The following is a 15,252-nucleotide window of genomic DNA, read 5'->3' on the forward strand; positions in this document are numbered from 1 at the left end:
CAAAACTAGGGGTGAGCAAAAAAACCGATAAACTGATTAAACCGAGAAAACCGGAAAAAAAATAACCAAAAAAACCGAACCGAAAAAAAAAACCGAATTAACCGATTAAAAAATCACAAAAAAATTCCGGTTCGGTTCGGTTTCTGAAGTCTGAAACCGATTGAACCGAACCGAACCGGTTCAACCAGTTAGCACTTAAAAAAAAAAGCAAGTATAAATACAATCTTTTCTAACCCTAGAATAAGGCATTAAGCCATCAGCTGCCGCCCCCCTGCATCTCTCTCATTTCACTCTCACTTTACTCTCCCCCCTTCCCTCCCTTCTCTGCATCTCTCTCATTTCACTCTTTGGCTGGTGGGCCGCCCCCTCCCCTCCCTTCTCTGCATCTCTTTCCCTTCACTCTCTGGCTGGTGAAAAATCAAAGCAAAACAAATTGGTCATCGTTGGCTCTACTAAGACAAAGAGTGATGAAGAAGAGTACTTGGTTGAGTTAACTCATCAAATGACTCACTCCACCCTTGAAGATGATTTCAAGAGAAACGACCTCCCTTGCAGCACCGAAAAAACTAAGGTATTGCTTCCTTTATGTTTCTTTTTAAAGTAGGACAATCTGCTCTAGTTTCTGTGATTATGTTTTTTGGGGCTAATGTTCGGGTCTTGGGTTTTTTGCCTGATTTGCAAGGTTGGGTGCAGTTGTAGACAAGAATCTAGCCGTGGAAGCCCGAATGGGTCTTCACCTCCAGCAACTTGGGATTTGTTGTATGAGATTGCAGGAGAAGTAGAGAGGACCATTGGGTTCTTCCGGTTTGGAAGGGAAAAAAACCGAACCGAACCGAACCGAACCGAAATTAATCGGTTTGAACCGGTTTTCGGTTCGGTTCGGTTCAAAAAATTTAAAAAAAAATAATTCGGTCTGGTTGTTTATTTTGGTTCAAAACCGGACCGAACCGGAAATGCTCAGCCCTAACCAAAACTATATATTTTAAAAAATAATATATTTAAATTAATGAATAAATCTGAATACAAAACCATTAGTAAAATCACTATATATAAATGTATTATATAAACATTTTTCAAGATAACTATTGTCAAAATACTTCACAAAATATATTTTTAAATATTATATTTAGAAATGCTTTTGATAATATCACTAAATTACTGTGGAAATCTAAATACCTATAGTAGAATAAAAATATTTTTTTTATCTACACCTAAGAAATTGGATTGTTTTTCCTTTTTTAATTCATACCTGATAGAGTGTGGTGCACGCGTCTCGGGATAGCGTGGAGAACTAAAGGGGTGAAGAATCCTGAAGTTAGTTGGCAAGAGTGTCGTGGCTAAAACTGTAAAATACAGTGTAGCCAATTAAGCAGTCCCTAAACTTCTCCATCTTTTTTTGCCCGTTCTCCGACCCCGAGACGGCACTCTCTTTCCCGTACTTCATCTCAGACAATATTTAACTCTCTCTCTCTCTCTCTCTCTATATATATATATATCTATATAAATATCTCTCTCTCTCTCGACACACTCAGAGCTCATATGTTAGGAAACCGTTTCCATTTCACTCTTACCTCTCTCTTTGGTTAATTTCGGAACCCAAACGAACTAACAAATGCCGCCGCCGCAACTGACTGAGCTCAGTCCCGTCGACCCGCGGTTCTGGCGAGCCTGTGCAGGATCCTCCGTTCAAATTCCCGCCGTTAACTCTAGGGTTTACTACTTCCCTCAAGGTCATTTAGAACAATCCTCATCGTCCACGGCACCTCATCCTCCATTCCTCTCCAATCTCGCTCTCTCTAAACCCTCAATCCCTTGTCAAATCTCCGCCGTTGATTTCCTCGCTGATCCAGTAACTGACGAGGTCTTCACCAGACTTCTCCTTATCCCTCTCGATAACCCCTTCTCTAACCTCCCTCTCTCCTTTCTAGAACTTTGTAGAAGTGAAGGTGAAGGTGCTAATGACGTTGATGACGACGAAAGAAAGATTTTGGCCTTCTCTAAGATTCTAACTCCATCAGATGCGAATAACGGTGGCGGCTTCTCTGTCCCGAGGTTCTGTGCCGACTCGATTTTCCCTCCGTTAAACTACCAGGCGGAGCCTCCGGTCCAGACTCTAACGGTTGCCGATATTCACGGCGTTAGTTGGGATTTCAGGCACATTTATCGAGGTACGCCACGTAGGCACTTGCTAACAACCGGATGGAGTAAGTTTGTTAACAATAAGAAGTTGATTGCGGGAGATTCGGTGGTTTTTATGAGGAATTTGAAGGGAGAGATGTTCATTGGAGTGAGGAGGGCTGTTAGGTTTAATAACAGTGCCAGGTGGAGGGAGCAGATTTCTGACAGCGGTGGAGATGGGAAAGTGAAGGTGGAGGAGGGGTTTTCAAGGAGTTGGAGAGGGCGGTTGTCTCAAGAAGCTGTGGTGGAGGCAGTAGAGAGGGCGGCTAAAGGCTTGCCGTTTGAGGTTGTCTACTATCCGAGGGCAGGGTGGTATTCAGATTTTGTGGTGAGGGCTGAAGTGGTGGAAGCTGCACTATGTGTGTTTTGGACTGCTGGGATGAGAGTGAAGATAGCTGTGGAGACTGAGGATTCCTCCAGAATGACTTGGTTTCAGGGGACTGTTTCGGGTACTGGTTTGCCTGACTGTGGTGCATGGCATGGCTCTCCTTGGCGCATGCTTCAGGTATGTATGTTAATAACGTGTTTGCTGATTTACATTTTTGTTTGGTTTATAGAGTGATTTGTTCATTGTTTTATACAGTTTATGGTCATGTGAAAATAAGTGATTTGGGAGGATAATGGGGTCTTTTGCTTTTGAGCTAGGAAGCATAAATACATTCGTTTCAAACGATCTTAAATCATTTTTGTGGCTTGCTTATGCCCTTAAACAATACCTGCTAGTTTTGATTTTGAGCAAAAAAATTATGATGAAATGCTAAGGGCTAATCTCCCCTGCTGTGATTTTTTTGTGAATGATGCCTGTAGTGTATGTTAAACAATAAGAATAGATGTAAATGATGCCAGAGAAAATGAAGAGCAGTTGGCTGTCAATGAAATGGAGCAATTTATTCTAATCGGATATTAGGTCTCCCCTGCTGTGATTTTTTTGTGAATGATGCCTGTAGTGTATGTTAAACAATAAGAATAGATGTAAATGATGCCAGAGAAAATGAAGAGCAGTTGGCTGTCAATGAAATGGAGCAATTTATTCTAATCGGATATTAGGGTTGTGCTTGAAATAGTCGTGTTCTTTTTACAGTTTCCTATTTTTTGAATTTTATATGTAAGCTGTTTCCTGTGACTTTGGTGCTTGGATGCAATTGTGATTTGGGTACTGAATATTTAGGGCACTGAATAGCTTGCTGCAACTAAGCTAGTGTACTGTATACCTTGTTTTTCTTTGTTCTTCATCCTACCCAAGGCTACATTACTTGTCTTGAAGCTATATGTCATGAAACATGATTAAGGTTTTCTTCGATTACTTGCAAAGGAGTACCACCTAAAGTCTTAAGAACTCTGTTACTATTTAAGTTAGAATTTCACTGCGGCACTTGTTAGGGACTTCTGGTTTGTTCCGCGAGTCATTTTCCCTTTCCTAGGGTCATTTTCACAATCTCTGCAATTTGATTTTGAAGGTCGTCTAATTTTAACCAGGTCTTTCTCTCTTCGTAAGTGTTTAACAGTTTTAGGTCAAGTAGTGAGCTCCACTAGCGATTATCTGTTAATGATTCTGTTATATAGTTGCAGTTATACAAGTTTCCTTCACAGTCACAACACCAAACTTTTGATCCTTTTACCATATTTGCTGCCATTTCAACCTTTTTCTCTCTTGCATAGATTACTTGGGATGAGCCAGAAGTTCTGCAGAATGTAAAGAGAGTGAGCCCTTGGCAAGTGGAATTTGTTGCAACCACACTGCCACTTCAAGACGCATCCCCCCCAATGAAGAAATTGAGATATCCTAATGATTCTGGGTTCATGACAAATGGAGAACTTTTCTTTCCGATGTCAGACCGAACTAATTCAAGAACGGGGCACATGAATGCTTCAATGTTGAATTATAGTACTTTTCCTGCTGGCATGCAGGGAGCCAGGCAAGATCCTTTTTCCACATTCAGTTTATCCAACTTAATAAGTGAAAATGCTTCTCAGGTGTTTGGTGACAAGGTCTTTGGAAACAACTTGGTACCCAAAATGAAAAGAATGCCCAGTGAGATGAACATTGGCAGTTTGCAGTCTGGGGACTTATCACCTGAGAGCCAGAGTAGTGCACATTCTTTTGGCAAAGACTTCACTGGAAACAGGAGCTTCAACCCCAAAAAGGTTGGAATTAGCTCTATTCAGTTATTTGGTAAGATCATTCACATGAATCAGCCGGTTGAAAATGGTTTTGATAGTGTTGGCTTCATGGACAACAGCAGTAAAGGTTGCAATGAAACTGAGGGTGTTAATGCACTTGAACTTTCACTGACTTCCTCCTATACAGAACTACTTAACAGGATTGATGTCCAATGCCAAAGCGCTTCGGCTGTTGAGGCATGTTCTGCATGAACAAATAGTTCTGTAATGCCATGCTAATAAATAGCTGTGCAGGTATGTTGTCTGTGATTGAACACCACAAACTCTATTATTTTATACTTGCGTGAAATATTACTGCTTTAAATTTGATGGTGCAAATTGGATGGTTGCTTACTAATAATTAATTTCCTATAATATGGTTACTGCCATGCAATCACAACTAATTGAAGCCTTATCCCAAATGCTCTTCATTTAGTTTTGATGTCATTACATGGTTGCCATGTTTCTCTTCACATGTCATGCTTCCCAGGGGTTTTGTATACGTGCATTAATACTAGTACATTGTTTTGTTTTCGTTCATGTATCATGCTCCCCTTCCGTGCCTGTCGTCTTGTTCTAGATTTAGAGAGTGTGGGTTCAGTGTCTGAGCAATTCCCCGGTCTCCTTACACTTGTTCATATGTACATTGAATTATAGAGATCTAAAGTTCGTTACTTGCTTTAACTTCTTCGTAAACAAAGCCTGTTTTTTTTTTTTTATAAATAAACTGCAGGGTTTTTCCCCCCATTAGAAGGTAAATATGATAGAGCATTGAGGAATAAATGGTTCTATCCTGATTTACTAGTTACAATCAGATCAGTTGAAATAAGCAGCACTTTGGCTCTCAGAAGCATAACATTGTACGCTATGCACTCTTTCATTTTGAGTCTTGATTTTCTAAGAGCTCAAGAGTCAGTCAAAAGCGTCTGAAGTACTAATTCTTTTCTAATAGTAAGTGCTGAAATAATTGTCAATTAAACGAGCAAGTTCATAGTTTTCTATGAATTGCTGGGTAGTAAAAGTGTCATGCTATGTGGTCAATAATTTAGAAGAATCTGTTGAAATTCAAAAGTTTGCGCTGCACATTCCGAAGGATTCCTTCCGATCTCGTTATTTTATCATGTCGGTGGAAATCAGATAAAGGAAATTCCTGTTTAACATATAAAGTTGTGCAAAGTATTTTACAAGGAAGAAGCAATTGTCTCTTGTACAAATTCTTTATTATTAATTTACCATGACTAACGGGTACTGTATTCTCGTGAATTACTAAATTATAAGAGTGACCCACAAACGCCAAAAATTTCTTTTGTTCCCATCTCCATCCTGATAAACTGGAAACAAAGCTTTTGTTTCGTTTACTTTTTTTTTTTTTCGAATTATAGTTAGATTGATGGCAACTGTAAGGAAAAGACCAGGAAGACTGTTTTCACTCATGTTTAGCTTTGTTTGTCACCGAAAAGGCGAGTGCAAGAACAGACCTTTTATATTAAATCCAAGGGGGCAAAAAAATCTACTTGCTTCTCTATTCTCGGGCGCAACATTTATAGATTGACTTGCCTTTTTCATTGAGAAATTAGGCATTGAATTGCCTTTTAATGAACTCAGGCTTTCGGCCTCATTTTGCCGTGCTTAATTAGCGTTACAAATTGTTCCCTTGGAACTGAATGGGTGGTAACAGAAAAGGAAAAGACCAGGGCCAAAAAATAAATGTGGCCTTCGTGCTGTTATAGTCAAGAAAACCATTCCTGACTTGTCCTCTGTCTGTTCTTGTTTACAGGTTTTATCTGCATGCAGAGAGCAGACTTCTGATTAGACCCAGGCAGTAGTGATTGGTCTCCAGTTTAGTGTACGCTAGTTTGTTCTAGTTAGCGATGCGGGCAACTTAGAAAATCGATTTGGCAGATGTTTGAATTCGGTGTTGGATATTTTTGTGGCGTATGCGTTTTGTTTTGTTTTGGTTTCAACTTTCACGTTATTTTATATTTCTTTGCTTGATTTATTAGGATGTACATTATTAAAAAAAACTAATAGGGATCGGTCAGTCATAATTTATTATGAATTCTAATAGTAAATTTATAATTTTACCCTTGTCACATGAACATTTAGCTATGTTAGGAGGTTAATCCGGTCTTTTCCTTGGGACACAAATGTCCAAATTCATAGAGAACATTATGGTGACTTTGATTTAAAAATTTATTAATAATAGTAAATTTATTTGATTTTTTTTTGTTATTATTAAGTTGGGTTATAAACAATCAAGTCTTTTTTTATTTTTAAAAATTATTTTTTAAAAAAAGTTGTTGATGCATATTACTCATGCATCTGCATGTGGGGCAACTTTGTGCTCTTCAAGTGGCATGTGAGCTGCCTTTTAGTGGAGGACCTTTAGCTTCCATTATAGTTTTAAAAGCTACATGACACCTCTTTCCACCTGGGATGGCACATGTGGTTGTTACGATGATAGTCGGTCGTCAATTCCTTTTCTTTTCTTATTCACTCTCTTCTCCCCTTTTAATTTTGTGCTTGCTATTAAAAAAATCAAGTTTCTCATTTTATGTTATGACATTTCAGGTTTGACTCTTATTGTTTTGATTTTTAAATTTGATTTTTTTAATCAAATCTTAATTTGTTTTTAATTTCAACCTTAGATCTATAATCTTGATTTTTTTTTCAAATTTGATCATCATTCCCTTTATTTTTACTTTTGTCTGGGATTATTTTGTGAGTTTGATTTTTCTTTTCAATTTTACCCTTCAATTCAAAGTTTAATGACTTTTAAGGTTTGGCTATCGATGTTTTTATTTTTAAGTTTAATTCTTAGATCTTTTATCAAATTTTATTTTGTTTTTAATTTAACCATTGGATCAATAATCTTTATTTTTTATTTTTTAAATTCGATCCTCATTTTCTTGATTTTTATTTTTCTTGTCTTGGATTCTTTTGTTAATTTGATTTTTTTTTTCAATTTTGCCCTTTAATCCAATATCTTATGTTGCCATCATATTTTTTTCTTCAAATTAGATTTTCATTCTTTTAATTTTAATTTTCTTATTCTTTTATATAATTTATTTTTTATCTCATCATTCAAAATTTAACTTACCAAGAATTGATCTTTGTGGTGTTTCCTATAGTTTTAGACTTAACCTCAAAGTCGATATGGGCAAGTACCGGGTCATAGGTCATATGAGTTTACCCAAGTTAACCTAAGTAAACCAAATCTTTTTAATAAAAAAGTTAAAAGGACATCATTTAAAAAAAAATTAAAGGCAAATAGTTAATGAGTTTTGACTTAGTTTTTCTTAGGTTGATCGAATCATGAGTTAACCCCTTGTTTTTTATCATTTTATATTAGGTCAATTCTTTCAAAATTTCTTTTTAAACTCGATCTAGTCTAATCCCTGGGTCACAAGTTAACCCATTAAGTCGAGTCAAGTTTAAAATGATATTTTTTCATATGAGATACTTCTAGTTTAATCACTAGTTAGAGTTATAAGTTTGAAAAGTTAACACGGGTAAACATCGTTTTTTTCCTTGCTTACCTCCTTCAAATTTGTTCATTTTGAAAAATAATCTTTATTATTGTTTTAGGTTTTCTTTTAATCAGATTATTCTTTGTTCATTTTGAAAAATAATCTTTATTATTGTTTTAGGTTTTCTTTTAGTCAGATTATTCTTATCTCATGATCTAAATAATAAATTTAGCCGGTTGTCCAAATATTTTTTAAGAACGCTTTTTTTATCCTTTTCAATTTTATTTTTCAAAATTTAGTTATATTTAAAATTAAACTTATCTTTTTTCTTGTTTTATATTTTATTATGTTATTTTATTTTTATGATCCCACAAACGAGTTTTCACGACCATACCTAATTTTTTATTTTTAAAGCTTTTTTGTTCATTAATATTTTTTTTAGATATTAATGATTCCTGTGACAATCATTATTTTTCTCCTTTTTTTTTTTTTTATACTACAACAAGGAATAGATAATAAAAGATTAGATGGATCACTTAATGAAAACATCAATGATCTTTAAAACCGAAACAACATGACGTGAAAGATCCAAAGCATTTCGGCTTCTCTCAATTTCAAATCTAAGGATAAACCCAGCAGGAAAAGAAGAAGAAGCAAAATAAGGCACTACAAAGAAAAAGGCAGATTAACAACCATGAACATGTAAAGTAAGCAACTAAAAAACATGAAGATGAAAGTAGCAAAATTGAACAGAAAACGCAAAGAGAAAGATAGAACACCTAAAAATCAGTGGGAGAGGCACTAATCATGCTAAAGACCAGAACAAACCGAAGATCAGTCATCTACAAACTCTCAGTTGATTAGAAGAAAGCAATATAAATGCTGTTTCCATCTTCTCAGTTCAAAGAATAGCAACATCCAACCAACAAAAACCATCACATCAAAAGCTATAGATCTTTCGGACCTTTCAAAGTCGCAATCCAGTCAGAAACCAAGGAAAAATACCCTTTTCCATTGAAGTTTGCTTATCTTAACATTTTTTAACAAATTGAGCATTAAATTGGGCATAGAGTGCAATTGAAATAAAAAATTGAAGAACGATTTGGACAAAAGAAATTTAGACGCTATTGTAGATTCCTTCAGTGTTCTAGCAGGGCGTTTTAGTATACGTGGTAAATCTGCAAAAAGAAATTGGAGCTGTGTCAGAACATGGAAAACTAAAACCTAGTTAATGAAGTCTACTGCTTGGCTGTAATGCTCTATAGTCTATACCAAGGCACCGTTTGGGAACGCGGCTGCGGCTGCGGCTGCGTTCCCAAAAAATTTGAAATTTTTTTTTGTTTTGCTAAAATTTAATATGGTTTGTATGTTCTGGATCGTTTTGATGTGCTGATATTAAAAATGATTTTTAGAAAATGAAAAAACATCGTTGGCATGCATTTTGGCACGAAAAGTTATTTGAAAAGCACCCGCAACCACACTGCCAAACACGCTCTAAGAAATCATTCTTCCATTATGCATGTAATAAAAGGAGAAGAATACGAGGAAAAGGAAAGAAGGAAATACCCAAAAAGGAATGAAAAGGGATACATAAGAGGTAAAAGGTACAGTGAAGGAAAGAAGATGGCAACATCAGAGGGATTTGAAACCAACCACTACGACAGTTTTTACTCTTTTCTATTTTTTGGCATAGTTCTAATATTAGCTTTACAGTAAAGTGGTAGTTACATGTTGGATGGCAAAGTTGTGATATTAATAATTTAATATTGTAAATGTTGATTAAGGTGGTGTTTGATTACTATTTTATAATATAATTTATTATTATCTTAGGACAGAATAGACGAAGATGGTAAAGACATGGAAGATAAGATAGAAAAAAAGATAGAAACATAACCGTGTGTGATAGTGATATGCAAGATAAAATGAATTTCTTTATATTTTGTCTGGTTATGATAGATATGACAAAATAAGATATAAAAAGTTCATTTTATCTTTAATATGTATTCCGTCAAACTTACACATCTAAAAAATAATTATATATTATTTTTTAATTTAATTTGTATTGGGTGTTGAAATTAATAATATTATAATAAATCTAATTATAAAACCGGAATTGGCCCAACGAGTCGACATGTGACCTAACTGACCTAGGGCCTGAACCCGTCTGATTTTTAAAAAACAGAGGAAATTTTGACCCAACTTAATCTAGTAAAAAATCCAGGTCGACCTAGGATAAAACATGGGTTAAAAACTTGTTGATTTTTTTATTTGAATTTTTCTTGACGAAAACAAGATTATTTTGATTATTTTTTTAGTCAATTTGGATTTACCCTCTCGACTCGTGATCTAGACCTTATCTTAGATCAACTTCCAAGTATATTTTTAAAACTATAATAATAACCAATTGATTCTTATGTTGACCTTCTTGACTCGTGATTAAGTTTTGCTCCAGGGCAACCATCGAGTTTGGTTTTAAAATCAAAATAATGATAATTTTTATTTTACATGTCTTAGTTTAAAATTTAGTGTTTTTTATATTGATTTTTTTAAAATAAAAAATATTGTATTTTGAGACCTCTCTCTCTCTCTCTCTCTCATATCTTCTGTTTTTAAGTATACAAAAATTCACTTTAAAATTATTAGATAGATAAATTTATTTTTGTCTTTGTCTTTATCTTTTCAACCAAACATATTTTTAACAATCAAACACTATCTAAATAAAATATAATAATAACCCCGTAAATAATTTGATATTTTTTTGTTAATTTTTTAATACATGAGCATGAGAATATAAAATATATTTTTTTTTAAAAAAATGAAAGCAAAACAATAAAATAAACAACCTATCAAAAACTTGGTGTAACTAACTTCTATTTAAAAATAGTTAAAAACTCAAGTAAAAAAAAAAATCATTGATAAATCAAGGAAACTAACTTGGGGCTGAATCAAAATAATCTGATTTGACTGATTTTCGATGTTAGACTGATTTGGTCCTCTCTCTTGCAGAAGAAATAAAAAAATTAAGCTCATCCTTCTAGACAAATCTTAGAGAGAGAAAGAGAGGGGGAGGGGGAGGGAGAGCTCCTAAGCAAACTGTACATTTCCGATTAAGAGCCCATAAATCTTCACCATCACTCGTCTTCGTCATTTTTTTTTTATTATTATTATCATCATTCAATGGCTATTTCTCTGTCCAATTACACTCTCTTAGCTCCTCCTCGCCTCTCTGGTTCTTTGTCTTCAAAACCCTCCAAAACCCTAGAAACCAAAACCCCATCACCTCTCCACCAAATGCCCCTCCGTCTATGCAAACCCATCAACGCCTCCCTTCCCTCCAGCTCCTCTCCAATCCCAATCAACAACATTAAAAGGCGTTCTTTGAAGACTTATCTCGCACCTGAAGACTCTGCACCCACTGTATGTTGTATTTTCTTTTCCTTTTTAACCCTTTTTTTGTTTTTTATCATTTCCCAATCACTTGTATCCATGGAAATAAACAGCCAAGATCACTAGATTTTTCGTATTCAATTTTGTTTTCTATTAGAACAAACACAAGTTTCATATCAAATCATTATGTGATATTTTCTTTTTCTTCCTTTCTTTGCTATCTTTGCCATAACCACTCTTATTTAGACGAATGGGAAGGAGGATAATAATGAGATTCAAGAAGGTCAGAAACGACGACCCAGTTTGAAGAACCTTATGAAAATTTACAAGCAGGCTATTTTTTACGGAGATGAGAAGACTATATTGGATATTGAGGCTAAGGTAGGCACCATAGAAAAAGAGAATCATGAATTTCTCCTGAAAGTTTCATCTTTATCCGCTGAGATAACCTCTGGGAAGGAGAAATATATTCGCTTGCAAGCAGATTTTGATAATTTTAGGAAAAGGTCAGACAAAGAGAGGGTTAACATTAGGAGTGATGCCCAGGGAGAAGTGATCGAGAGCCTTCTTCCCATGGTGGACAGTTTTGAGAGAGCAAAGCAACAAATACAACCGGAAACAGAAAAAGAAAAGAAGATTGATTCAAGTTACCAGGGTATATACAAGCAATTGGTGGATATTATGAGGAACTTGCAGGTGGCTGCAGTGCCAACGGTTGGAAAGCCTTTTGATCCTTCTGTAAGAGAGAATTCCTGGAGTTTACTTCATTTTGTACATTGTGTTATGCATGATGCCTTTTCTTGTTGCTTTTGGCCTTGGTTTTATGAATGATGCCTTTTCTTGTTGCTTCTTGTTTTTGCTGATGATTAATCACTGGATATGAGATAGTACTTAGGGTTGTGATTAATTTTGGTATATACTTTATTTTTATCATCTCTGCATATGCATGCAATAATTTCCGGAACTCAATTTATGCATGAATAAACAAAATAAATAAATAAACAATGGACTGCCAATGTTGTTTGTCCAAATTGAGAATAAATTGAAATTGGGTGAAATTTGAGATTTTGATTGGCAGTTCCCACTGCTAACCTCTGCTTCTTAGATTTACTTCCTGATTAGAAAGTCAAATTCATGGCGCTATGATGTTTGAATCAAAGGAACTATATTTACTTTTGCTATAAGTGGTACTATACTGTAAATGGTTTTGTCTGAATCATCAGGGAACATGTCTTCGGGAAGGTAAGAGTAAGACTGGAATAATGCTTGTAAACTTGAGTAATATGGGTGTCAGCTCATGAATAAATTCAATATGCCTTCTGTTAATAATTGAGCTCTTTTTTCTTGTAGCTGCATGAGGCCATTGCCCGAGAAGAGTCTCAAGAGTACAAAGAGGGCATTATAATTCAAGAATTCCGTCGTGGATTTCTCATTGGGAATCGGCTAATAAGACCAGCAATGGTTAAAGTTTCTTCTGGGCCTGGAAATAAGAAATCCTCAGTGGGTACCGAGAAACGTGCTGAGCAACCTGCAACAGCTGCTGGAATGGACTAACGATATAATTGCTGGGCAAGCAAGTTTTGAAAATGAGTATTTCCTTTGACTAGCCGTCATGTGATTATTGTTTATCAGTTCCGAAACTTTTGGTGTTGAATCAATTCATGTTTGCCCAGGTGAAAAAAACACAAAAATCATCCCTTGGTGTTGAGGCTGTAGAATTCAGTTTTTATGCTATAAACTTCTAGGAGACATTTGGGCTCAGGAAAGGGCATCAAAGTCGTCTTGACAAGTGTATACCAACACCATGCGTTAACCAATTGGTTCATCGCGTGGAAGTGCATCTCTCGTTTAATCTGTGTTTATGCCTGCGTGTTTTACTATTTGCTCTCTGCATTTCTTGGGAGATAAATCCCCTACCATCCTTTTACTTTCGCTTTTGACGTTTTAGTTTGTGGAGATGTGGAAAACAGGCTCTAGGAGCCCAATAATTCCATTCTGCGTTAACGGATGACATACATATCAGACTGGAAATCGACTCCTCAATTAGCATTGCGAGACCTGCAACCTATTATTATGTTTCTTTGACTTGAAAGGTGAAACCACGCAATGCAAATTCCTTGTCTTCAATGCAAGCAAGATTTGGTTTCTACTATTGGGGACATGTCAAGCCATTTTTACCAGCTCCTTGATGTCTAGAATCATTTATAAACTAGCTATTAGAAGAAGTCAAACCCCATCTGTACTATGTTTAAACACTGATATCTATCATGAGCTGATGACACGATATAGCTAAATCTACTCTTTCACATGCACTTTGGAAGCCACAAAATGCTTATTTACTTAAAAGAGCTTTTCATTAGAGCACAAATTCGTTTGATACAAAATACCAATCAGCAACGACACAGACACGTGGAGCATTAACAGGAATCAAGGAACTTCAGATTGGGAAACCTGCTGTGATCAACTGACTTTTGTATCAATGCAACTTCGGGGTATTGGCAAACGTATGTACAAGCACAATCCCCGATAAGTCTATGATCGATCACCCCCCCCCCCCCCCCAAAAAAAAAAAAAAAAAGCAAGAAACCAAGAGGTTCAATCTGCTGCTGATCTAGAGCTGTTAATCCTGCATTGCCACCAATCCTATCATTAGAATTCATAATTTACTAACAGATATTCGTTCAATAATACATTAGATGCTAATAGAAAGTTAAATTATATCATTGTGTTTCACGTTTCACCAACACACTCCCTATATCCATACTGTTCAATGAGCACTGTTTATATCCCAGATCCCCTTAACTTGAGCATCAAAGATTACACCCTTCTTCCCCTTCTTGGACTTGAGCGCATCAAAAACTACAGACCTTGTTAATTCCTATGCTACTTGAAGAAATGCGATATCCTCAAATGCAAGTGCCCAAAACTTTCGTAACAAACCAAAGGAGGTTATTCTTCATTTCAACTTGGTATGTCTTCTAGGCTGTGCATCATAGATTATGAGCTGAAGAGATGAACTGCAGAGCAAAAGAATCAACACAGAAAGGCCCAACAACCATCCCAAGTTACTTGTTTACAGAACCTGAGACCCATTAAGTCACTGGAAATTGTCCAGACGAATCCTCTTTTCTTACTAAGCCATGGGAAAACTTAAAAACCTACGATGTCAAACACAGGAACATCTCCCCTCTATTATTACTGCCTTGACCTTTTCTTTCAGTAAATCCTCACCACAAGAAAGAGTTCTCAAGCAACTATGATAATCAATCACATTTGATAAAGACAATTGTTTCCCAGGAACAAACTATCAAAACAATATACTGTATCTAAAGTGAAACCGATCAACTCATAAGGCCTCATATGGCATTCAATGTGAGGTATGACTATCCACCTTACATTTTCTTCATAGACTATCTAACCCACACTAGGCCAACAATAGCCACGAAAGAAGCCATCAAAACCCATGCGAAATATATAGCATGCCAAAGATCACATCCATGGCATTAAAATCAATGAACACAACCATCTAAAGCCCACCATTCAACGATAACTGCATTGCCTCAATACCCACAGATATCTCATGCTTTTTTTCGTGACCAGGTATCCATAAAACTAATGAAAAACACCTTGTGGGTCGTTCTATGAAACACTCTCAGATGTCGTAGCATTCAAGATCAGCATAACTACTGGAAACCCACTACCGTTTTTCCGGATAAAAACTAGTACAGCTAAAATCCTGGTTATTGAGTCATCATCATCACAATATTACTTGATTGATTTCTAGCTAAGAGCCGCACTTTGTGACCCGTTTTCGACCAGGAAATCCTAGAACAACAACAACAACAACAGTAAGAAAAAAGGAACTATCCAATTAACTATATACATAAATCAAAGTACAGGACTTTCAAATTCAGACTCTGACCTAAACTCTTAATTTAATAAAATAAATCAATGAACAACAACAAACAAAATTAAGGAGAACAAAATTACCCAGCAGGAGTTGAAATATCGGGGATCAATGGTATCATAAATTCTTGATATTCGAAGGGTCAGTGGC

At 35.8% G+C, this 15,252-nt stretch overlaps 2 protein-coding genes across 2 annotated transcripts; both read left to right on the forward strand.

Annotated features, from left to right (window-relative positions):
• The first annotated feature begins 1,365 nt into the window (after positions 1 to 1,365).
• Positions 1,366 to 6,431, forward strand: LOC133690629 (auxin response factor 17-like). The gene is made up of 3 exons (XM_062110863.1): positions 1,366 to 2,683; positions 3,838 to 4,593; positions 6,116 to 6,431. Exons 1-2 carry the CDS (start codon positions 1,613 to 1,615, stop codon positions 4,549 to 4,551), a joined length of 1,785 nt encoding a protein of 594 aa, XP_061966847.1. The 5' UTR covers positions 1,366 to 1,612; the 3' UTR covers positions 4,552 to 4,593; positions 6,116 to 6,431.
• Positions 6,432 to 10,820: 4,389 nt separating this feature from the next.
• Positions 10,821 to 13,075, forward strand: LOC133692076 (uncharacterized). The gene is made up of 3 exons (XM_062112759.1): positions 10,821 to 11,225; positions 11,442 to 11,933; positions 12,546 to 13,075. Exons 1-3 carry the CDS (start codon positions 10,986 to 10,988, stop codon positions 12,747 to 12,749), a joined length of 936 nt encoding a protein of 311 aa, XP_061968743.1. The 5' UTR covers positions 10,821 to 10,985; the 3' UTR covers positions 12,750 to 13,075.
• The last annotated feature ends 2,177 nt before the right edge of the window (positions 13,076 to 15,252 follow it).

Source organism: Populus nigra, chromosome 4 (assembly GCF_951802175.1).
Source record: "Populus nigra chromosome 4, ddPopNigr1.1, whole genome shotgun sequence".
Classification (NCBI taxonomy): Eukaryota; Viridiplantae; Streptophyta; class Magnoliopsida; order Malpighiales; family Salicaceae; genus Populus; species Populus nigra.